The following is a 23,143-nucleotide window of genomic DNA, read 5'->3' as shown; positions in this document are numbered from 1 at the left end:
ACTCTGTATCGGTCCGTCGTGGTAAAGAAAGAGCTGAGCCAAAAGGCAAAGCTCTCGATTTACCGGTCGATCTCCGTTCCAACCCTCATCTATGGTCACGAGCTGTGGGTCGTGACCGAAAGACCGAGATCCCGGATACAAGCGGCCGAAATGAGTTTCCTCCGCAGGGTGTCCGGGCTCTCCCTTAGAGATAGGGTGAGAAGCTCGGTCATCCGGGAGGGACTCGGAGTCGAGCCGCTGCTCCTCCGCGTTGAGAGGAGCCAGCTGAGGTGGCTCGGGCATCTGGTTCGGATGCCTCCTGGACGCCTCCCTGGGGAGGTGTTCCGGGCATGTCCCACCGGTGGGAGGCCCCGGGGACGACCCAGGACACGCTGGAGAGACTATGTCTCTCGGCTGGCCTGGGAACACCTTGGGATCCCACCGGAGGAGCTGGTTGAAGTGGCTGGGGAGAGGGAAGTCTTGGTTTCCCTCCTGAAGCTGTTGCCCCCGCGCCTCGACCCCGGATAAGCGGAACAAGATGGATGGATGGATGGTATCATGTCAATCACGAGGTTGTTGACAGAGGTTTGCTATACCCTCAAGAAACAAAAAACATACATGGACACAACGTTGGGTATTACCTGCTTGGTGATGCTGCCTATCCACTTAAGAGCTGACTGCTGAAGCCGTTCAATGACAACGGCAGGCTGACCATGCGGCAGTTAATTTACAACAACAAGACAAGCAGAGCCCGAATCACCGTGGAACACGCATTTGGTAGATTAAAGGGCAGGTGGCGATGTTTGTTAAATCGCAATGACTGTCAACTGGACAAAGTAAAATCTATGGTCATAACTTGTGTTTTACACCATTTGTAGGAAATAACCTGATTTCAACAGGAAGTGACTTGTTTTCAACAGGAATGACTCGGAAGTGACACGAAATCAACAGGAACTGACTTGTTTTCAACAGGAAGTGACCCGGAAGTGACTTGATTTCAAAAGGAAGTGAGCTGATTTCAATAGGAAGTGACCCAGAAATTGCCTAAAATCAACAGGAAGTGACCCAGAAGTGGCATCAAATCAACAGGAAGTGACACGATTTCAACAGGAAGTGACCTGATTTTAACTCATTCACTGCCAGCCATTTTCAGAAAAGCGAGCTTCAGCTTGCCAGCCATTTTTGAGGATTTTGACTAATTTTTGAAGGCCCACAGAATATTTTGCTCTATAGGTATATAAATATGGAACCCACCAAAGGAAAGGTTAAACCCTCTTCTTTCATTAAAAAAAAAAAAAAAAAGTTTCTAACATTCTCCCTTCTCTAGTTATTCGCAATAGAACAACACTAAGTTTAACCAATTTTTCTGTTTTTGACTAGAAAATGGAGAAAAACAGCTTTTTGTGAAAAGGTTCCTTTTGAGTTACATTTTGACTTTGATGCCAATACTCTCTGCTTTTGTGGCATCAAAAACAAAAAAACAAAAACAAACATCTGAACAGTCCTTTCCTTCGTTACAACAACATAAAAAACACAGATAAATGTATTTTGATGGTAAATTTATTGATAACTATTGACAATTCAGATGTAGCAAAACAAAAAAACTTTGATCTACATATACAAGTGGGAAAAATGCACGAGTATGTGGGTGCGCACTGCTTGTATGAACTTTCAACGATTTACAAGTGTGTGTGGGTGTGTGTGTGCATGTGCATGTGAGAGAATGTGTATCGCCCCTATGATGTGTAGTGTTTTTTAGTGTGGTATGATGTGAAGCAGCTTCCTGGGTGCAAGGGTACATGGCAAGATGCACACCACATGGTGGTCTCCCTCCTTAGGCCTTTTCGTTGGCACACCCGACACCTTCTTGTTGGCACCAACTTCTTGCTGGTGGGCACCAACTTCTCTAGCCGATGCCTGCCCAACTGTCCATCAAGCCTCCTCTCCGGGTCTTTCATGTATGGGGCCCTTGTTTGTTTCCCCACAGCTTGCTCATCATCACCCTGTCCAACTTGCTGTTTCACGGTCCATGAAACAACCACCTTTTTTATAAACGCAAGTAAGGTTGCAGGCTTCTGTGGGTTTTTGACTCTGTATAAAACATGTGCATTGAACATGCACAATTGAAAAAGATAAGTGACAAACTTCATTGACCAATTTACAGAGCGCCCGAGGAAGGGGTAATAAACAATGTTTTGATCTAGTTTGTCCACCCCATTCATTGAAGCATCGTACTCCGCAACGCATTCCGGTTTGAGAACGGTGACTTTCTCCTTGTTCCCCTCCTGCCACACTTCCACAGGAAGCGTCCTGTCTTGATGGCAGGTCGTCACCATCTTGACAGTCCGCCTGTCCTGCCATGCAACAACCATCACCTTTTCATTGTGACAGACAAGCTTGCCATTTGCCCCCAAGCTTGTCTTGTTTGCCTCTCTTATGAGCTGAGGCTCCCCACGGTTCTTTCCGAGTGTCCCACACACGTTCGTCTTTGCTGAAAGAAGACACTCACAGAGGCCAATGGAATTATAAAAATTGTCCATAAACAGGGTATATCCCTGACCTGTGAGGCGGTCAAGTAGTGTAAAAACGATGTCAGGCAGGGTATGGGATACACCGATGTATGGCATCAAGTTGAAGCAGTAGCCAGTCTCAGAATCACAAAGAACGTATGATTTAATCCCATATTTGATGGGTTTTTGGGGGTCGTACACTTTGAAGGAGAGCCGACCACGCCACGTCATCATGCCCTCATCTATACAAATGTTTTGTTTTGGCGTGTACAGATCTTTGAATTTGGCCACTACATAGTCCAGGACTGGGCGGACCTTGTGCATTTTGTCCGATATATCATGTGCAGTGCCATTGAAGTGTAAATACCTCCAAATAATTTGATATCTATTTCTGGACATTGTTTGTCCAAAAAAAGGTATGCTCTCAAATTCCTCTACACTCCAGTAGTCTTCCAAAACAGGTTTCTTGATGAACCCTGTAATGAAACTTAGGCCAAGGAAGGTTTTGAGTTCTTCTACAGTAAGTGGCCTCCAGTCGTGACTTCTACTGTATAGAAGTCCGCAGGGGTTTTCCTGCAACGAATCAAGCGCGTTGGCATTTGTCTCATCAACAATATGCTGCAGCAGCTCATTGGTGATGAAAAGCTCGAGAAAATCCACCGGCAGGTCTGACTCCAGCTCCGCAGCAGAGCCCTGGGGTCCGGGCTTAGCGGTGAAGCGAATCCTTTTGGGCCTCCAGTGTGTCTGCTTCCAGGATTGATCCTCATTACAGTTCAATGATCCAACTGTAAATTACAGAAAAATAAATGCCATGAAATTGTTATTTACTGATGTGGTGTGATTTGTACTAAAAACGTTTTTACCTCTCTTAGCCCCACACAAAGCAGCCGCAGTATTTCTGGATGTACCTGCTGTGAAACATAGAATCAAAAGATTACTTTTTGTTTTATTGCTATAGTTTTTTGCGGATTTTTTATTTTTTATTTTTCCTCTCTTTGCTCTGCCAACCGGTGAGACCCGACTGGTGGATGGCCAATCTGTAAATAATAGAAGCATTTGATTTTTACTGCTGCCTGGATTTTTTTTCCCTTTTGACCTTTCCTAAACATTTTCCCGCCCTTTTATACACCAGTAATTTTCTCCTCATTGCTTGACTTAGTCTAGCTTTTTATATACATGCACAGATGTCGATCACTGAAAGAAGAACAACAAATAAGACTAACTAGTCCTTCTAGTATCAATGCTGTACGCCGTATCACATTTTTATCCCCACCCACATCGACAGAAAAACACAACTCGTGCAGGATGGGTTTAAATTTGACGATCGCGCAAGTTAGCTCATTATCGCAACACATTTACGTCCACAGCAATAAAATGCATCATCTGTACAGCCGTTAGTAATGGCAACTGTGGCAACAGTGTAATAAATAAAGTGCATGTAACGGAAAGACGAGGAGATCGCGAGTAAAGGCAAAGTTAGCGAGTTAGCACGTTAGCTCTCACCGTCATCGCTACTCTGCGATGTGTCCGAGTCTTCGCTCCAGTCAGGGGTTTTTGTGGGCAGATACTCATCCGATAAGTCGCATGACGTTTCCGTCCATTCAGTGGAATCGATGGATGCAGCAACAGATTTCTCCTGACTGCCTTGTGAGCTCACGGGTTGACTAACATGCGGCTCTGTTTGCACACGTGGTACCTTGCTCCTCAACGTCATCTTTTCCCTTCTTTGATCGTCATTATCGTTCAAAGATGACGATCCTCTACGTTTCTGGCTGGACTTTGGTTTGAACAAACTCTCCTCCAGCTGTAAGCTGTCTAAAAGTAGACATAATGCTTGATCTGCTATTCTAATATACTTTGCTATGCTAATATGCCATCTAGTGGTGGAGGTAAATAGGCTACAACCTTGAAAATCACACATCTGATGCCCCAGACTTTTATCCGCAGCTTGCCATAAAAAAAAAAAGGGATTGACGAATTAACTCGTCAAAGGCAGGGGGCGCTATTTTTCACTTTAACGAACTGACTCGTCCAAGGCAGTGAATGAGTTAATAGGAAGTGACCCGGAAATGGTCTAAAATGAACAGACAGTGACCAAGAAGTGTTGTCAAATCAACAGGAAGTGACACGATTTCAACAGAAAGTGACCTGATTTCAATAGGAAGTGACCCGGAAGTGACCTGAAATCAACAGGAACTGACTTGTTTTCAACAGGAAGTGACCCAATTTGAACAGGAAGTTACCCAGAAATGGCCTAAAATCAATAGGAAGTGACCTGAGTTCAACAGGAAGTGACCCGAAAATTGTCTAAAATCAACAGGAAGTGACCCAGAAGTGGTATCAAATGAACAGGAAGTGACACTATTTCAACAGGAAGTGACTCTATTTTCAATAGGAAGTGACCCGAAAATGGCCTAAAATGAACGGGAAGTGACCCAGAAGTCGCGTCAAATAAACAGGAAGTGACACGATTTCAACAGGAACTGACCTGATTTCAATAGGAAGTGACCTGGAAATGGCTTAAAATGAACAGGAAGTGACCCAGAAGTGGCGTCAAATCAACAGGAAGGGACACAATTTCAACAGAAAGTGACCTGATTTCAATAGGAAGTGAGCCTTACTCCAGTCCTCAATCTTTCCTCCATTGCTGATTCAATTTGTCACTCCTTACACCATTGCTACTCGATTCTACGCTCCTTACTTCATTGCTCACTTAATTTTTCTCTCTTTACTCCATTGCTTCCTCAATTACTTGCTCCTTCCTACATTGCTCACTTGACTTTTTTTTTCTCAGCTTGTTAATTTGTTTCTTGCTAATTTATTTTCATTTGTGTGCTATTTTTATTCCTTCAACTGCTTCTGTATTTCTGTATAAATTCAAACCATTCCAAATTTAGCATGTTCAGGTCATTGTATAGCATTCCAGGTCATTCAATATTATTCATAATCATTCCACAGGTTTTTATTCACCCTTCCTGCATTCACCCGCAATTTCTCCAGAAATTGCATTTTCTAATATAACTTAGTTTTCATTTCATTGGGAATCTTCTGAACCATTTGTTTTTGTGGCAGATTTCAGGTGTTTTTAAATTTTGGGGAAAAATATTTCCTGTAGGAAATTAGAGCGATATGGTATTTACTTAAGTTTCCATTTCACTTTTTTAGATGACACAACAGAGTCAAGATTGGCTTTTGTATTTCAGATTTTTTTTTTTTTTACACTAATATCGACCCCAAACCCCCCCCCCCCCCCCCTTTTTTTAATTTATTTATTTAATTATTTTTTTTTTCTGAAAATGAAGAGCTGCTGCTTGGAAGCTCCACCCCTGTATCCTCCTCACTCTTACCCTTGTCTTCATCTTCACTCTTTAAAGGGGCGAAGGTCGGTGGCAACTTGGTGACATCATCCTCAACCGCCTCCTCTTTGACACGAACAGGCTTTTCCTCCTCTTCGATGTAAGGATGTTCTTCCTCCTTTTTAACATTCGGAGGCTTCATGTCCTCTTGGTCAGGATGAAGATATTTCTCAGCGACATCTGCAGGATACAAGAAGACAAAACACACATTTGGTTTGGTCAAGTCAAATTTCAAGTAGGGCTGAATGATTATGGAAAATAATCTAATTGCGATTTTTTTTCACCCAAAAAAATGCGATTGCGATATCATGCGATATCTGCGATTATTTTTTTCAAGGTCCATTTAAAGGTACACTCGGTATTATACAGTGGCATCTAGTGGTGAAACAATAAATCATTCGAAAAAAAAACAACAATTGTTTGTGTTAGTAGTAAGTAAAAAGATATGTTGTATCGTATAAACATACTTTTTTAAAATATAACGGTAAGTATATAAATCACGAATTATTGTACATAACCGCGCCTCGCCTGCTAGTGTCCGCCATGTTTCGCCGCCATCTTTCTGCTACGGGTGCCGTCAAAGACAAATTTCAGCGCTCCATTTCTTAACGCGTTTTTGGAACGCACTTCCGGTTTGTATGGCGACCGCATGTCCACGAAGAAGAAGAGTTTCCGGTCCCCGAAGAGAGCATTATCAAGCATCACACTTACTTTGGGAATTTATTTTATTTCAGCGCGACAAAACAATAGTTTATATTGTAGCCGCATTTGCCAGATGGAGAGAAATGAGGAACAGACTAGGTTTGGGACGTGCCGGTGCCTTCGACTGCTTTCTACTTGACCGGTAAGTAAGAGTACATTTGTGTTTACGTTTTGAGAGCGAGAGGAAAAAGTATACACCGTACTAATTAATACGATGTTCGTACCTTTGTTTTACGTAGATACTTGCTTTGAAAAAAAAAAAAGATTCCCGCTGGCACGTTATATTTAGAGTAAATGCGCAAGTTATTGTGTAATGTAATATAACTGTGATTTCGGAGGTATATTTGCCCATAACTTCAATGGAGAATCTAAAGCATACTGTATTAGTGGAGGAGTTGAAAATTATTTTCGTTGTGGTTGGTGAAAATAGTGTTCTCGAAATTAATTTTCGGCAGGGAATAACTTTCTGGACTTAAATGCTGGCTTTACCGTAAGCACTGCTAGAGTCTGAACTCTCTCACTCAAGTGTGTACTGGTCCATTGTGTAATTGGGTGCACAAGAATTTACAGGCTGCAACGTTTTCCACGGAAATTCGACAAGCAAGCAGCCTTTGCATATTCTATGCAGTATGCAGTCAAGTTACTTTTATCTAGCTAATACAATGTTTTGGGCCCAAAAACTAAAGATCTTCCCTCTATTTTGGGGGCTTTGTTGTAAAGTTGGTGACATATAGTAGTATCATCAATTATTTTATTTTATAATTTTGTTTTTGTTTGTGTCACACTAGATCAACAGCCAAACTTGAGGACTTGAACGAGGACACTTGAATGGAGGACCCCAGAAGGCTTCGGTGTTGTACCACCAGTATCTCCACCTACCATATCTGAGCTGCAACAAACTGAAGTCAGCCGACGTCTTGGTATGTCATTTACATATGGACGGCATTGCACACTACATTAACTTTTTGTGTGAAGCAATACGGAATGGTCACATGTACAAGCACCACTTGTTTTACACAGGACCTGCTGACCAGGTGTCTGAAGCCATGGAGTGACTCCTCCCTCTCTTTCCTCAGCAAGCATTTGAAGAATATGATATCATCGTTGGTGGGAACATGCCCTCACTCCATAACATGTACTTGTGCAGTCAAGGAGCATGTCAGACTTAATAAAACCAGCAAACATTTAAGTGACTTCATTTTTACTGCAGTCTGTTCACACAATCAATGGACAAGCCTTCCTTAATTTTGCCCCAATAACATCATAGAGTAGGCGAAAAGTAGTGTTACAGATCATACTATGTGTTCGGGAGAGTTTGAGGAATGTTGCAATGTTAATGGGGGACAATGTCAGCACACACACACACACACAAAAAAACAAAAACATCATGGTATTGAGTTAATCAGATATTTTAGCTGTGTACAACACATACCTGCTCTGTAACACTACTTTTGGCCCAAACCTGTATGTCTATTTTCCATATTTTGAAATGCACAGCGTATTGGTAAAATTCTGGAACAACTGCATTTCATGTAGCTCATTATATTCTAACAGCTTTTTTTAGTTAATATGTTCATTTCATGTAGACTTTTATTTTACTTTATTTTATTTATTCATTTTCATGTACTGTACCTTACATTCATTGGCCAATGAAGAATTCCTTGTCATTGCAAGCATTTATAATAATTCTCCAGGCTTTTGATGTTTTACATTTCTGGTCATGTAAAATAGTGTTAGGTTAGGTGTCGAATGAACACTGCATGTTGACGCCAAAGGAAATAGTATTTTTTTTAGTTATTCAAAATGTACAAATTAACACACAACAACAATATACAAGTTATACAAATTACAACAACAAGTGTCAGACATGTACTAATTATATGCCAGGTAAAAAACCTTTGTATTGTCCTCAAGGATCTGGGAAAGTGTCACTTATTTGCCACAAGTCCACCAAGGTGCTGCAGTCTGGGATCCAGGTACAGGAAATCATGGTGATGCTGATGTGGGATCCAGGTACAGGAAATCATGGTGGTGCTGATGTGTCAGCAATGTGTCAAAAAGTATTTCTTGGTGTCAGTCTATCAGCTGGGCTTGGATATCTTCATGTTCCTCCATGGTCATTTCCTGTACGAGTCTCTGCAAGAAGGTAACAATTGTATGTCAGATGAGGTACCAAACAATGAACTGAAAGTCACTGAGCCAATGAAGTACATTATTACATGAGCAAGACTATTTGTGAAAGCCATGTAAATTCCTGCACATCGAAGTACAAGGAAGCTGTTGTATCTTCAATCAAAACTAATTAAGTTGCTTAGTGATATTTATTAGGTAAAATTGTTCAACATGGTGACAAATCGATATCTGAGTAAAGGGTTTCAAATGTTTTTGTAAGCAGCACTTTTCTGAGTGGTTAGTAGCAAAAAGACACGGGGGGGGTTACGAGTCTGAGTTGCAGATGTGTAGTTCAGTTAACACCATTATTTTTGCACGATATACTAAACATATCAGCAAACGATGTAATCTAAATACCACATATTCCAAGCAAAGGTATGTTTTGAGCCATTCACATGCATGCTCGAATGGAATTATTTTTCCATGATGACATAATTGTACGTTACGAGACACCGCTTTCTCTTCCCCGTTCTCTTCCTCGTCGTCTCCCTCGCCCCCTCCTCGCCCCCTTTGAGATGGTCCACATGTCTATAAAACATAACATAACTGTGTGTTCTCTGTTGCATGGTTTAGTTGCACTAACAAATATGAACATAGATAGCCATTATCATTAGCTGACGTACAGTATTTCCAAACAATGCCTACAAAAATATTAATTCTGAAATTAAATGACTAAATCATAATTATTAGGGATCTGTACAGTATGTCTAACAAATGCAATTCACTTACGTCATCACTCGAGGGAATACTAGAAGTTGTTTGCGTTCTGTTCCGGTGAAATTGATGGTAGGCCGGCGAAGTGTGGTCTCTCTGGGACGCCGTAGTTCGTGTGTTTAAAATCATTGCATTATCTTGTTTGACCGATAGATGGCGGTCGCGAGCTACACACTGCGGCTTTAAGTATTTTTTTTTCCCCCAACAAAAAGTTAATTATAATGAACAATATCTATTATATATTACAGGATCGTAAGATAAAGGCAAATTAAGCCTTTTAATATCAGTTTTTTTCACTGAGTTACACTTTACCACTCAACATACCAAGCTTTTCATGTGCCATGAAACATACATGTAAACACAATTTATAAATAAATAAATTCAGTATACATATTTAAAAAAAATCTTGCCGATCTTCAGTCAGTAAACTCACACATGCTAAAGTGTCGACAAAATAAAGTTATACCTGCTTATATGACATAACATCTCTGATTTGATTTCAATTTCTGTAGAAATCCTTGTGTTGTGGTGACGCCGGTTGGGTAGTGTCCCATGGTCCGTGAAGGTAACACATTTCATTGGGAATCTTCTGAAACATTTGTTTTTGTGGCAGATTTCAGGCGTTTTTAAATTTTGGGGATAAATATTTCCTGTAGGAAATCAGAGCGATATGGTATTTACTTACTTAAGTTTCCATTTCACTTTTTTAGATGACACAACAGAGTCAAGATCGGCTTTTGTATTTTAGATTTTTTTTTTTACACTAATATCGAACCCGGCCCAACATCCCCCCCCCCCCCCCCTGTGTTTTTTAAAATGTATTTATTTATTTATTTATTTTTATTTATTTATTTTTTACTGAAAACGAAGAGCTGCTGCTTGGAAGCTCCTCATCACTCTCACCCTTGTCTTCATCTTCACTCTTTAAAGGGGCGAATGTCGGTGGCAACTTGGTGACATCATCCTCAACCTCCTCCTCTTTGACACGAACGGGCTTTTCCTCCTCTTCGATGTCAGGATGTTCTTCCTCCTCTTTAACATTCGGAGGCTTCATGTCCTCTTGGTCAGGACGAAGATATTTCTCACCGACGTCTGCAGGACACAAGAAGACAAAACACACATTTGGTTTGGTTAAGTCAAATTTCAAGTAGGGCTGAACGATTATGGAAAATAATCTAATTGCGATTTTTTGTCACCCAAAAAAATGCGATTGCGTTATCATGCGATATCTGTGATTATTTTTTCAAGGTTGTACGAGTGCATGCAGCGTGTACGAGCGTCCAGTTTGTTTTCGGCCACAGGTGGCAGTAGAGATTTGAAATTTTCAATCTTCCATATAGCTGATTTAATAATATTTAATATTAGGGCTGCACGATATTGGAAAAACATGCGATATGCGATATACTCGCCGAACATAGCTATATCGATATTATTGCGATATTTAACATTTACCTAAAGAAATTACATTTTTATTACCTAACGAAAGAAAAACATTTTTCATGGGGCAAAATAAATGTCAGGTTTAAACACCATCTTTGACATTTTTAAACTGCACAAATAAGGAGACAGACATTAAAATAAGAAAAACAAGGCCTTTACTTGTACAAGGAGAGATGAGCGAGAGATGTGTGCTGGTCACAATCCTCTGGCTCATTCTGACACACATTCACATTTCCTGTCTTTACATGGAATTCGCTAACAAGTGGTCATAAAAGGAGGTTGAGACATAGCATCGTTGTGGCATCACAAATACAACAGTCATAAACACAGGAGACATCCTCTAACCATAAAACTTTTTTACGACCACTTATCCTTGAACACTGTCTATTGTCCTGGTGCAAAGTTCTTCACTCCCACATTCCAGATGTCCTGAGGTTGAATAAACATGCATGCAGCAGTTCCAAACAGATAGCACAACACTGAGCAAAATGCTTTTACAATTAAATCTATGTCATAAAGAGAAAATATGGAATAATATACAGTGTTGCCGGTAACGCGTTACTTAGTAACGCGTTACTCAAAAAAGTTGCTTTCTAAAGTAACTAATAGTCTAACGCGTTACTTTATTCTACAAAGTAGTCTGATTAAAGTTACTGTCCAGAGAATCAATGCGTTACTCCACATTTTCATGAAAAAGGCAAACTATCTCACTGTTGTAACAGTCACAAACAACTACGAAGATGAGGCAGAAGTCATTGATCACCACACTGAATTCAGCCATGGTCTGGTCATGAATTGTTTGCACATTCAAAACAAAAGTGATGATACTTTTACTACTAGTTTTATTAACCAACAGGCACACAACACAACAAAAAAAGTGTGCATTATGGACCATAAAAGTGGTAAAAAAAATAATTTATTTCCATCCTTAACTGGTCCGTGAAGCATTATGGGATGAGGTCGTCTCCGCCCTCTCGCCAGGGGGAGTGACGTCAGACAATTAAGTTACGTTTTCAGTAGGGGTGGAACAAAAAAACGATTCGACCGAACCATCGTTCGTCAAGGGGAGCTAAACGACCGTATCGGTTGCGAGTGAGGCTTTATGGTTTTCATAACAATAGCAAGAGTTCTGCGCCGTGCTCTACTTGTTTTGTTTACATTTCAGTAGCATCACCATTCAAGCTACTTCCGTGTTTCCGTGCTCGCGACACGGCGCGCGCGCGCGCGCAACGAGTGACAACATACAAATGGAGACAGTTAGCAGAAGCCGGTGCCGTACATCTCGGTATTTCCCATGGCTATCGAGTCCTCTCCGTGCACTTGTCCCGGGCCGGTGTTGGTACTGCGCGTGAGCCAAAAAGAATAACTCCCGTGACGATCCAATGCATGGATTCAAACGACACAGGTATGTCCCACAGCCAACACACCAGCTAAGCTAAAAGCACACTGCAAGTATCTCATTTCTCAGTTTGTGGCTCCCTGTCAATGTCTACAACTAGCATGAGCAGCAGATAGGAGAACTGAGACGTGCCCGCGATTACGACAGCCCAAAAAACAAAATATAAACAGTAGTGATTCTGTGGTCATCATCGTGTCTCAGATTAAAAAAACAAAAAAAGATGAACCAAAAATGAAAGTGATGACAAAAGAAAAAAAATTTGTTAAATACAAAAATTGTTGATTAAAAAGGGAAATGAACTTTTGGAAATATTTTTGCATATATTAAGTGGTTAAAATGTGTTTGATAGATTTATTGTTCCATAAGGTGGCTTCATATTTCTTTTGGCTGGACGGTAGGTTTATTTCATGTCTTAAATTTAGGTTTCTGAAATACTTCACAATGTGCAAATATTCTGTTTAATTGTGTTGGTGTCTGTCTAAAGGTTAAATATTTATATTTAACATTAAATTATCAACCTTTTGTTTTCCTGATCCTTATTTTGAAGAGAAAAAACAAACAAACCAAAAAACAATTATAACTGTCAATAACTACTAATAAATATTTAAACTGATACATGTGTACACACTGGAATAGCGGAACAAACAAACAATAGAGGAATTTAGGGAATTTTCATTTTCAACCTGGATAGATTTTTATTTTTTGTTTTATAAAAAGTATTTACGTTACAAGAAGTCAAGAGAGACTGCCTATTTTGTTTTTCATAAAAAAAACTTTATTTCCATGTTAAAAATGCACTTTCAATAAAGTATTTGGAACTCCGTTTCTACTGCATTATTTTTATGTTGAGATGGTGTTATCGGCAGCTGCTGAAAGTAACTAAAAAAGTAACTTTTAATCTAACTAAGTTACTTTTAAAATCAAGTAATCAGTAACGCAATTTAGTTACTTTTAAAACCAAGTAATCAGTAAAGTAACTAAGTTACTTTTTCAAGGTAACTGTGGCAACACTGATAATATATATAATAATCCTAACAAGAAGCAACCTTCATGTAATCTTAGTTCATTAATTGTAATTATGTCTTGATCATTTTCAACTATTGAATGGCGATGCACATTTTAGTTTGCATCTGACTGGTCAAATTCATATAAAAAGCATGACATTCCATATAAAACTTATTGCGTGCCTTTGCGATATGATTATTGCAAGGGCCAATATCACGATATCGATATTTTTTCGATATATTGTGCAGCCCTATTTAATATTACAATTTACAATAAAAATGCCCCAAAAAATTCTCCTATAGACAGACAGACAGACAGACAGATAGATAGATATGAATTAGGAGAGTACCGGCACTTATTTTTTAAAACACTGGCAGTAATCATAACAAAACAATGTGATTGTATTATTTTAAAAAAATATGTGGGAAACGGGTATGTATACAGACAAAAAAAAAAATAAATCATTTAGTATTATACCACCGTTTTAATACAACAGCATCGTGGACCAAAGTGTTCTTCAACTCGCATACAACTTGTCAAAGACATTGGTATGACTGTCTGATGATTGTATAACCGTCCTCTGAAATAAAGTTGAATTGAATTACTGTGTACAGCAATGAGGACTGCAGTGAATTTTTTTTACGCTATATAGTAGTGCTAAGCAAGGGAGAGTAATAACAAGTGTACAAACCTGTTTTGTGTAGCACAATTCGAGGCTGCTCGCAAACGTCGTCCAGCGGTTGAAAATGTTGCTCGTTCTCTTCTTTTACTCCAAAGAGTTCCTCCTCGTACTTTGGTGTCGTTCTCGCCGACATTTTGGCACAATAATGCCAACAAAGTCACACTTGGTCTCTTCCTGACCACGTGTTATGTGCTTCTCTTTGTTAGCGGCTAGCAAGCTAAGCTAAGCTAAGTTAAGCTAAACTAAGCTAAGCTAAGCTAACTAGACTGAGAAGCATCAACGCGCACCGAGACGAGTTTATACACACGCCGACATTTAATAAATGGTGTCGCAGACTTCAAAATGGTGATGGGAGTCCTGTGTGTTCAGTCCAACACCAAATAAGAAAGAATGAATTAGCAGAGGACGTCTGATGAAACGCGATGTGGCCGCCCGCCAGTGCAGTGAGCACGTAAAGAAACGAATGTAGACGTGCGGCGGAAGTTAAGTCAGGCAGGACACGCCCCCGCTGCGTTATGATTGGCTGCTGGAAATTGTCCGGGGGCTTCAGAGAAAGTATTTTCATCAAGTCATCGGCAGATGTCGCCATTTTTGCTGCAGTTGGAATCGAAAGTCTCATTCCCGTTTTTCAGTGTTTTGTTCCCGATATAATTGTAAAGTTTAAATGCCCGTTTAAATTGGACTTATTCAAAAGAGCTGAAGTTTATTGTGGTGAATGTGCAGTTTAAAAATTTGCCATCAAAGTTGAACAAGCATTTTGATGTAAACTGAATGTTTATTATCAGGGACGAGTTTAATTTGTTGTAATAGCTTATAATGTACCGGCCCTAGCTATTAATAAATATTTGATAGCGTATCTGATATAAAGTAAAGAAAAAAGAAAAGTAAAGAAAGTAGTATACTTCCCAATTAATTGTAAATTGACAGATTTTTTTCCCACTTTGTACAGCCATTCCTTTTTTAGTTTATTATATTATATTGAACATAGATATTCGTGTTTAACACACTATTAACACACATTATTCTTGGGCCTTTAAATTGATATTATTATTATTATTTATTATTGATATTATGTTTTGGCGGCGCGTTTGCAATTTATGCAATGGACTTTGGAACTGTTTTTGCTCACCAAGGGACATCGCTATTGCGTCTTCTAATCCAACGCAAGATTTGTGACGTAAAATGAACGTCGGAATTCCAAAATCGTTTTGGTCATGACTGAATTGTGCGTTTTGTTTCAAACGGGATCTTGGTTTAAACGCAATATTCGATGTTAGCATAGCGCGACTTTAGTTTTGTAAAACTCGTTGGCAGGGAAATCCCGCTCATAATAAAGATGGGACGTCATCTTGTCCGTTTCATTTGACATCCATTGTGGTGGTGTTGAGAGAACGTGAATGAAGAGATGAGGTGCATCACTTCGAGAATGAGCTGAGCTCATTTACACATCATATAAACAGAGGAATATACACACACATTTTACTCTATCCATATTCGATATGACTTATGACACATCCCTGTCTTCTGTTCATCAAATAAAACATTCAATAACTTGATCTTACAATTTGAATAGTTGAATTATAATAAATTGATCTGAGAATAATTCAAAGATCAGCGTTTGAGCGAGCGTTTTAATCCAACTACTAATAATAAGAACAATAATAAGCAGCAGGGGGATCCAATATTTCCTACACTCGTTTTTTTTTTTATTCAATTCACTGACACTTTTACAGCACACCAGACTCACTTCACTTCATTTTTTTTTTTTCAGCTTCAAAGATCGCTGAGAGAGAATATTACAAGGCCGCTTCTGTCAAAATTTGATGGATGACATTCTTAATTAGATTAGGGGGGTCATGTATGGGTCATGACCCCTCCCTAATGAAGATTAATGACCCTTTAATGACTTCCAGATGTCATATAATGAGGGTTAATGACCTTTAATGACTTCCTGATGTCATTTAATGAGGGTTAATGACCCTTAATGACTTCCTGATGTCATTTAATGAAGATTAATGACCCTTAATGACTTCCTGATGTCATTTAATGAAGATTAATGACCCTTAATGACTTCCTGATGTCATTTAATGAAGATTAATGACCCTTAATGACTTCCTGATGTCATTTAATGAAGATTAATGACCCTTTAATGACTTCCAGATGTCATATAATGAGGGTTAATGACCTTTAATGACTTCCGGATGTCATTTAATGAGGGTTAATGACCTTTAATGACTTCCTGATGTCGTTTAATGAGGATGAATGACCTTTAATGACTTCCGGATGTCGTATAATGAAGATGAATGACCTTTAATGACTTCCGGATGTCGTTTAATGAAGATGAATGGCCTTTAATGACTTCCAGGTGTTATATAATGAAGATGAATGACCCTTAATGACTTCCTGATGTCATTTAATGAAGATTAATGACCCCTTAATGAAGATGGATGATGTGTAGGTGGTGTTCCTACCTGTTTTTGCAGATATCATGGCTGACCCGGGTTCAAATGCTAATTGTTTGGTTAACTTCCGGATCCGGTGCACGCCCCCCTAGATTGAGTGAATAATGAATAATAATGAGATTGAATGACGTGATCAGAGGGAGTGGTTTAGTATGGGTAAAACCGCCGGGGGAAAAGTACTAGCCATTTCTATTATGGTGAAGGGGGAAAAAGCATGCGCAAACACGGCTCAAAGAGTGTATTTTAGAGGTTGTAAAACAAGAAGTATAAGGTAAGGTTAAACTGTGATACGCTGGTTGGTATTATGAAATTAAAAAACTCTAACATGAAGTTATACATTATATGTAAAAATGATGTAAGAGTCGTTCGTGACTGCTGGGGTTGAATCTGAAAATAAACGGATAAAACTATATAATTTCCCCTTACTGATATAGTTACTATCTGACATTTTTGTTCAATATTCCTGTGAGTAGGGGGGAAGCAGATGCAGTCAAAGATTCATGGGGAGGTCAAATGTATGTCTGTGCTTGTGTGTGCGTACGCGCATGTATGGCTGCATGGGGGTCAAAGAAGTGTGAGGACAGACGGGCGGCTGAAGAAGTGTGAGGTTAGACGGTGGCTATAATGTTGTTAGTTTGAAAAGACAACACTTCCTAAAACATATTACAAAAATATGCATCGACTTAGATCTGATTCTATTTATAATGATAATTTTATGTAGAAATTGGTGAAAAGCCATCATCAGCGATAGTCTCCTTACCCCTGCGAGGACAGCGGCTGCTGGTCATAAAATTAAGGCTGAAGGAGGAGGAAGAGAAAATATCGGGGGGTTCCTCCTATCTTGGTTAAAATGAGCGCCATTTTTGGTCTGAGAAAGGCGATTGTTCAATATTCCTGTGAGTAGGGGGAAGCAGATGCAGTCAAAGATTCACGGGGAGGTCAAATGTATGTCTGAGGGGCCTGTGTATGCGTGTGTGCGTTTGCATGAGAGCTGAACAGTGTAAGATTAAACGGTAACTGTAATGTTGGTTTTCAAGAAGAGATTTCCAAAACTGCTTCTTTAAAAAAACATCTACACAGATATCCATTTATGATAGTTTTATGCAGCAACCGTTAGTTGAAACATCCTAGCTAACATTTTCTCAAGGATTTGAAAAGTGGTGACAAGTGAAAACTAATTAAGCTTACCTATAGGCGTAACGGTGTGTGGCTTTGAGTCCATCACATACATGCTCTGCATAGAGCATATATGCGTAGCAGCGAGGTATGCGTAGCAGAAAGGGGAGATGTCCCTACACTCGTGAGAATTTTCTGAGGCTTGTTGGAGACACTAGGACTCTGTCACAGTTTGAGTGTGTGTGTTTCAATGACCATAATTGTTGGGGGGCTGGTGGATATGAGCGAGGGGGTTGGTTAGACGTCTGCCAGCGTGCTCTCCTTGGGATATTTTCTCAAATACTAAAACCCAAATGCCAGTCCTCTGAACCGAATGACCAGTTGTCTAAACACATTGAATAAATGTAACCCCTCATTTTCCAATGCCATAAAAACATTTTACATGAAGACACAATTCACAAATTGCTCTCATGCGATACAAAATGTTTACCACAAGTCAACAATATTTGAACACAACGGACTTAACTGGCGTTCACACAACAACTCAAAAATTGAATACACTTGTTGCTAATGATGTGACCACACCTATAAACTCAAGTTCAGAGTGTACAGTTTGCTGGAGAGTCCAAACAAGCGCAATGGATAGAGGCAGAGCCAGAGGAAGAGGAATTAGAGGAGGGAGAGGAGCAGGTCAAGCAATGCAAAAGTTATAAAATAGTAACATGGAATGGTAAGGGTATTCGTAAACACGAAAATAAAAATAATAATTTAACCATCTTATTACAGTCTTTCTCAATTGCTAATACACATTTCTTGAAACCTGTACCCATTTTCTCAAAACCGTAAACACAAACACAAAAATTCAAACAATTTTCACAAAAGCCGTGACTTTTCACTTCAAAACCTATTATCCGGTATTCAAATCCGAACAATATATTCAGATCATACACACAGTAAGTCAAAAATATATTCACCATGAGAGCATTTGTTAGACACGACATAAAATAATCTAACACAGAGCATCCAGGGTAGGTAGTCAACAGAGGTTTATTTTACATGCATGAACAAACATAGTTTTTGGCACTAGACAAATTACTAACCAAGTTAAAATTATGGTGAATTCAAATGAAATAGAAAGGGTGTATGAAAATAAATTCCTTGGAGTAGTTATTGATGATAAATTATGTTGGAACCCACATGTAGAAAATGTTAAAAGGAAAATGTCAAAAATCATCGGGATACTCTATAAAACTAAGGATGTCCTGAACATGAACTCATTATATATATTATATAGTTCATTATTATTACCATATTTGACCTATTGTGTGGAAATCTGGGGAACTGCATATAAAACAAACACTAACTCTGTTTTCAATTTGCAAAAAAGAGCCATAAGGATTATTAATCGTTCAAAATATACAGAATCAACACATCCATTATTTATCAAATTAAATACAATGACATTTTATGACTTGGTTGAGTTTAAAATAGCACAAATAATGTACAAAGTATATAACAATCTACTCTGCTATATTACTCAGACATTGTTTGAAAATAGACACAGTCCTTCTGATATAAGGGGTACAAGTGTGTACAAAAAACCCAAAACAAGAACAAATATTAAGCAAAGGTGTGTTTCTGTAAAAGGTGTTAATTTGTGGAATAATCTGGGAATTGACTTGAAAAGATGTGACTCACTTGTTGAGTTAAAAAAAAAATGTTTAAATGCAAAGTTAAAAAAAATTACTTTTGTCAAATAAGAGCATGAAAATTGTATATAATGAGTATGAGTATATGATTTATAAATGTATTATGGTATATGTTTAGGAATTTTATGTATATATGTTGCTGGATAATGCACGCATCATTTTATTTTTAAAAATATTAACCTAGTATTGTATCAATAATGAAATAAGTTTAAATGTATAATGTATGAGGGGTAGGACTAAATAAGTTAACTTCTTCCTACTCCCTTTTGAACATGTAAACTATGATGAGTTTGTTTTTTCTTTTCTTCTTTTCTTTTTTAACTTTTGTTTCTTTGCTGTTTGTTTTTATGTTCAATAATTCAATCAAAAAACGTGATAGCGTCAAAATGGGTACTTTTAACAAAAAAACATGCATTAGTCTTAGGGCAAAATAATTTAGGAATAGTGTGAAATGTGTTTAAGTTTTATCCAAAAAGAGTGGATGAGTTTTGAGAATTGGGTCTAAGCCTGAACCGTGTGTAAGGTTTGGTCAAAAAAGTGTTTCATTCCAGAAATTAGTCTCGGAAACTGAGAATTTGCTTCATCGAACGGGGTTTGGTGTTTTAGCAACTGATAAAAACTGTTAAGTTAAAAGCGGACATGACAATACAATAACCACACATAACAAAATCAGAACAACCCTATCTCAATTGTAAATAATACATTCAAATATTCACACCAACTTCTAGGCCGTGGGGTGAACCCCAAAAAAGTGCCTAGAAAATGAGTTTCGCTCCACTGTCTGGGCACTACTTGTTCAATGCATTTTTTGATAGATAATACCCTTCTGAACTTTGGGTTAAAAGTTCACCCAATGTTTTCCTGCCCCAATTTTGTCACAAGCCAGAAATGCATATATAGGTAAATAACAAAAAACGAAAATCTTGTGCTACAGTTTTTGGTTGTAAAACGTCTTACATTAAATTTGGCAACAGAAAATCATTCCCAGATGTTATAAATACATGTACCTAACATCAGAAACAAGTATTGGTGGTTTGGTGCAATCATGTGAATTTAGATCATTAAATATATTAAATTTGTGCCAAAAAAACAAAAAACGCTTCAACTAGAAGTGAAACCAGCACACGGATGTTACATTTAGCTATGTCTATGTTTCATATATGAAAACAATTCACAACCTATTACGTAATGAAAGGTACACAAGAAGCAGCATACATCGGCCAAAAATACTACCATGCACCACAAACCTGGAACAAGGCAAAATGGACTAGATGGAAATAGATGCATTCAGAGCCCAGATTATTATAACATATAGAATATTTATTAAAGTATCAGATTGTGTCATCACAGCATGTCATTTATACCCCCCGTCCCCTACCCAAAAAATCTTAATAATAAAAATAATAATAATAAAATAAAAATCAAATGTGCATTCACAATAAAACCTTTGGAACTTCATTGGAACAGCTCTCTTTTATTTTTTTGGCAGACCAATTTAACAAAGGTCTGTGTTGTGGAAAAATGGAATACAGACATTTTAATTTTTGCTTGAAAAGTGTTAAAATGGAGAGTTAACATCTTGATAATGAAACAAACAAAATGGCAGATTTTACATAGATTTTACAGCCCTGCACTGTAAAGTGTCCTCGTATGCCCTGTCATTTTCCAACCTGATGTTGTACCAGCCATGTGTTAGTGTCACTTTCTTGGCTTACATCAGTAGACTCAGTAGTTGATGTATCTGATGAGTGAGGTACCCTGTCTAAAAGTTTGTCAGTTGTTGGTAATGTCTCTACAAAAACCGTTTCAGAGTTGTTGCTGGAAAGGGGTGTGAAAAACCAGATGGGGGAAATCACGCCTCAATCTTCGTTTCAGTATATCCTGCCTGAAATAGAAAATTGAAGGGAAAGATGAGCACAAGATACACATATTCACATCACACTAGGGCTGCTCTATTATGGAAAAAAATAATCATCACAATTATTTTGGTAATATTTGAAATCAAGATTATTCTAAACAATTATATTTTGTTCAAATCAAGAAAATATTTCAACATTTGAAAATAAGACAATCACAATCATATGAAACTATAATTATGTAAGTTGCTTTTGGATCCAACAAAATTTTTAATATATTATTATTATTATTATTATTATTATGACGTTAGCAAAAATTTGAAGTTGGGGTGCAGTGTGTGTGTGCAGTAAGCTAGTTTTGACATGGGTGTGTGGTAAAATAACTCGTGTGGGCGTGCCACAACTCAAAATTAGTATTATTAGTGCTGCAGCTATCGAATATTTTGGTATTTGGATATCCTACTGAAAATTCTAGTGAATAATCGTATATTTGGATAGAAATACAAATATACCTATAGGCCTATATACTTTCTTGGTCAAAGAACAATTATAAATACAGAAGACAAAAAAACACATTTGCATGTAATAATTAACAACCAACTGGTTTTCATTTTTAGAGAATCAATTTTATTTATTTATTTATTTATTTTTAACTTAAATTGAGCTTGTCAGCAAACTATTTTTCTCTGAAACAGTGAGATTTTAGACAAATCTCTCCCAATAGATTTCATAAATGTGTTTCAATGTGAAGATTTATATGTTACCCGTAGTCTGAAGCATCAAGATCCCCGTGTTTATTAACACTGTTCACAAACCCCTTAGCTTGTCCATTCTCATCACATCTTTGTCAACTATAATCCTTTGACGGATTACTTGTTCACAAAAAGAATTTGTAGCTCTCAGCATTGGGTTGTCTAAAACACACCTACACTCACTTAACATGTGCAGAGTCATGCTTTCTAATTAATGCTGTCTCGAAATGTAAACAGAATACAAGTGACATATTGCTGACCAATGCTTTACTTTTGAAATGTGTAATTTTAGCAAAGTGACAATGAAATAGTGCAATGTAACAACTCACATTTGTTCGTCCCTGGTTGCTGTTGACTTTAAGAACCTTGTGTAATCTCTGAAACAAAACTGCACCTCCATTGTGACACTGTCATGGTTCGGTTCTCAGCCCTGTTGTGCTCTTGTGTGTGTGTGTGTTTTCAGTGCCAATTACGAGGGGGGCGTTTCCCAGCCCCACACCTGCATCAAGTTGGCAATCAAGACTTTAAAAGGACTCCTAGCAGCACTGCACGCTGTCGGATTATTATTTGCTCATCTTCGTGTCCAAGTGTTCTCCGCGTTTCCTTGTTGGTAAAGTTTTTTGAATCTGCCGTCGTCTTTAGTTTACTTATATTCACGTGTGTGTTTCCGCGTCGCCTTTTGTTGTTATTCTCGTGTGATTGATTCCGTGTACATTTCGTGTCGTCCTTGCCGGGTGCAAGTGATTTAAGTTTTTCTAGTCCTTGCTGTTAGCAAGTGTTTTTTGTTACGTTAGTTCTCCTTGCCGTTTGCAAGCGATTTTGGTTATGTCAGTTTTCCTTGCAGTTGCAAGCGCTTTTTGTTACATTCGTGTTCCCTGCCTTTTGCAGGAGTTTTGTGTTTTCCAATTCCTCCTTGCCTTTTGCAAGTGTCCTTTGTTACTGCCGTGTCCCTCGCCTGTGTGCAGGGGCACCGCTGAAAATTTCGTTGTCTTGCCTGCGCGCAAGCTTTGTGCTTTCGGTTTTTCCAAAAGAATAAATCGAGGTTGTTTTCCTCCTCCGAGCCTGCCTTTTTGGGATCTGTTCTTTATCGACTCGGTCGAGTCCTTACAGAATAATCCGACCATGGATCCCGCCGACTCGGAGAAGGTGAGACAGGCGTTGGCCAGCCAGGGGCAACGGGTTGGGCAAACCGAGACCACCTTGGTAGGACTCCAAGAGGTGGTAGGCAGGCTTGCTCACCGGTGCGAGCAGATGTTCGCGAGGCTCGAGCAGCTCGGTTCCCGCGGAGT

At 38.6% G+C, this 23,143-nt stretch overlaps 2 protein-coding genes across 2 annotated transcripts in view; both read right to left on the bottom strand.

The window, feature by feature from the left end:
* Nucleotides 1–23,143, bottom strand: part of LOC144009310 (uncharacterized) — a 99,776-nt gene that overhangs the window by 3,368 nt on the left and 73,265 nt on the right. The window contains exon 6 of the mRNA XM_077509031.1: nucleotides 21,189–21,196. Within this exon, the coding sequence (XP_077365157.1) occupies nucleotides 21,189–21,196 (8 nt within the window). The remainder of the gene's footprint in view (nucleotides 1–21,188; nucleotides 21,197–23,143) is intronic.
* On the bottom strand, nucleotides 638–14,846 carry LOC144001581 (uncharacterized). Its single transcript, XM_077496045.1, has 8 exons — nucleotides 13,969–14,846; nucleotides 10,337–10,525; nucleotides 5,837–6,025; nucleotides 3,353–3,400; nucleotides 2,928–3,274; nucleotides 2,142–2,333; nucleotides 1,795–1,994; nucleotides 638–686 (listed from the first exon to the last, which is right to left on the bottom strand). The coding sequence occupies exons 1-8, from the start codon at nucleotides 14,090–14,092 to the stop codon at nucleotides 638–640; spliced, it is 1,338 nt and encodes a 445-aa protein (XP_077352171.1). The 5' UTR covers nucleotides 14,093–14,846.

Source organism: Festucalex cinctus, chromosome 1, assembly GCF_051991245.1.
Source record: "Festucalex cinctus isolate MCC-2025b chromosome 1, RoL_Fcin_1.0, whole genome shotgun sequence".
Lineage (NCBI taxonomy): Eukaryota > Metazoa > Chordata > Actinopteri > Syngnathiformes > Syngnathidae > Festucalex > Festucalex cinctus.
This window is presented reverse-complemented; position numbering and strand designations above follow the sequence as displayed.

Coding starts and splice junctions, on each gene's coding strand:
- LOC144001581 (XM_077496045.1), bottom strand. CDS start 14,092: ATGTCGGCGAGAACGACACCAAAGTACGAGGAGGAACTCTTTGGAGTA. Junction 6,026..10,336: donor GAGTGAAGATGAAGACAAGG/GTGAGAGTGATG, acceptor TGTATCCTGCAG/ATGTCGCTGAGAAATATCTT. Junction 687..1,794: donor AGGAGGGAGACCACCATGTG/GTGTGCATCTTG, acceptor CCGCATGGTCAG/CCTGCCGTTGTCATTGAACG.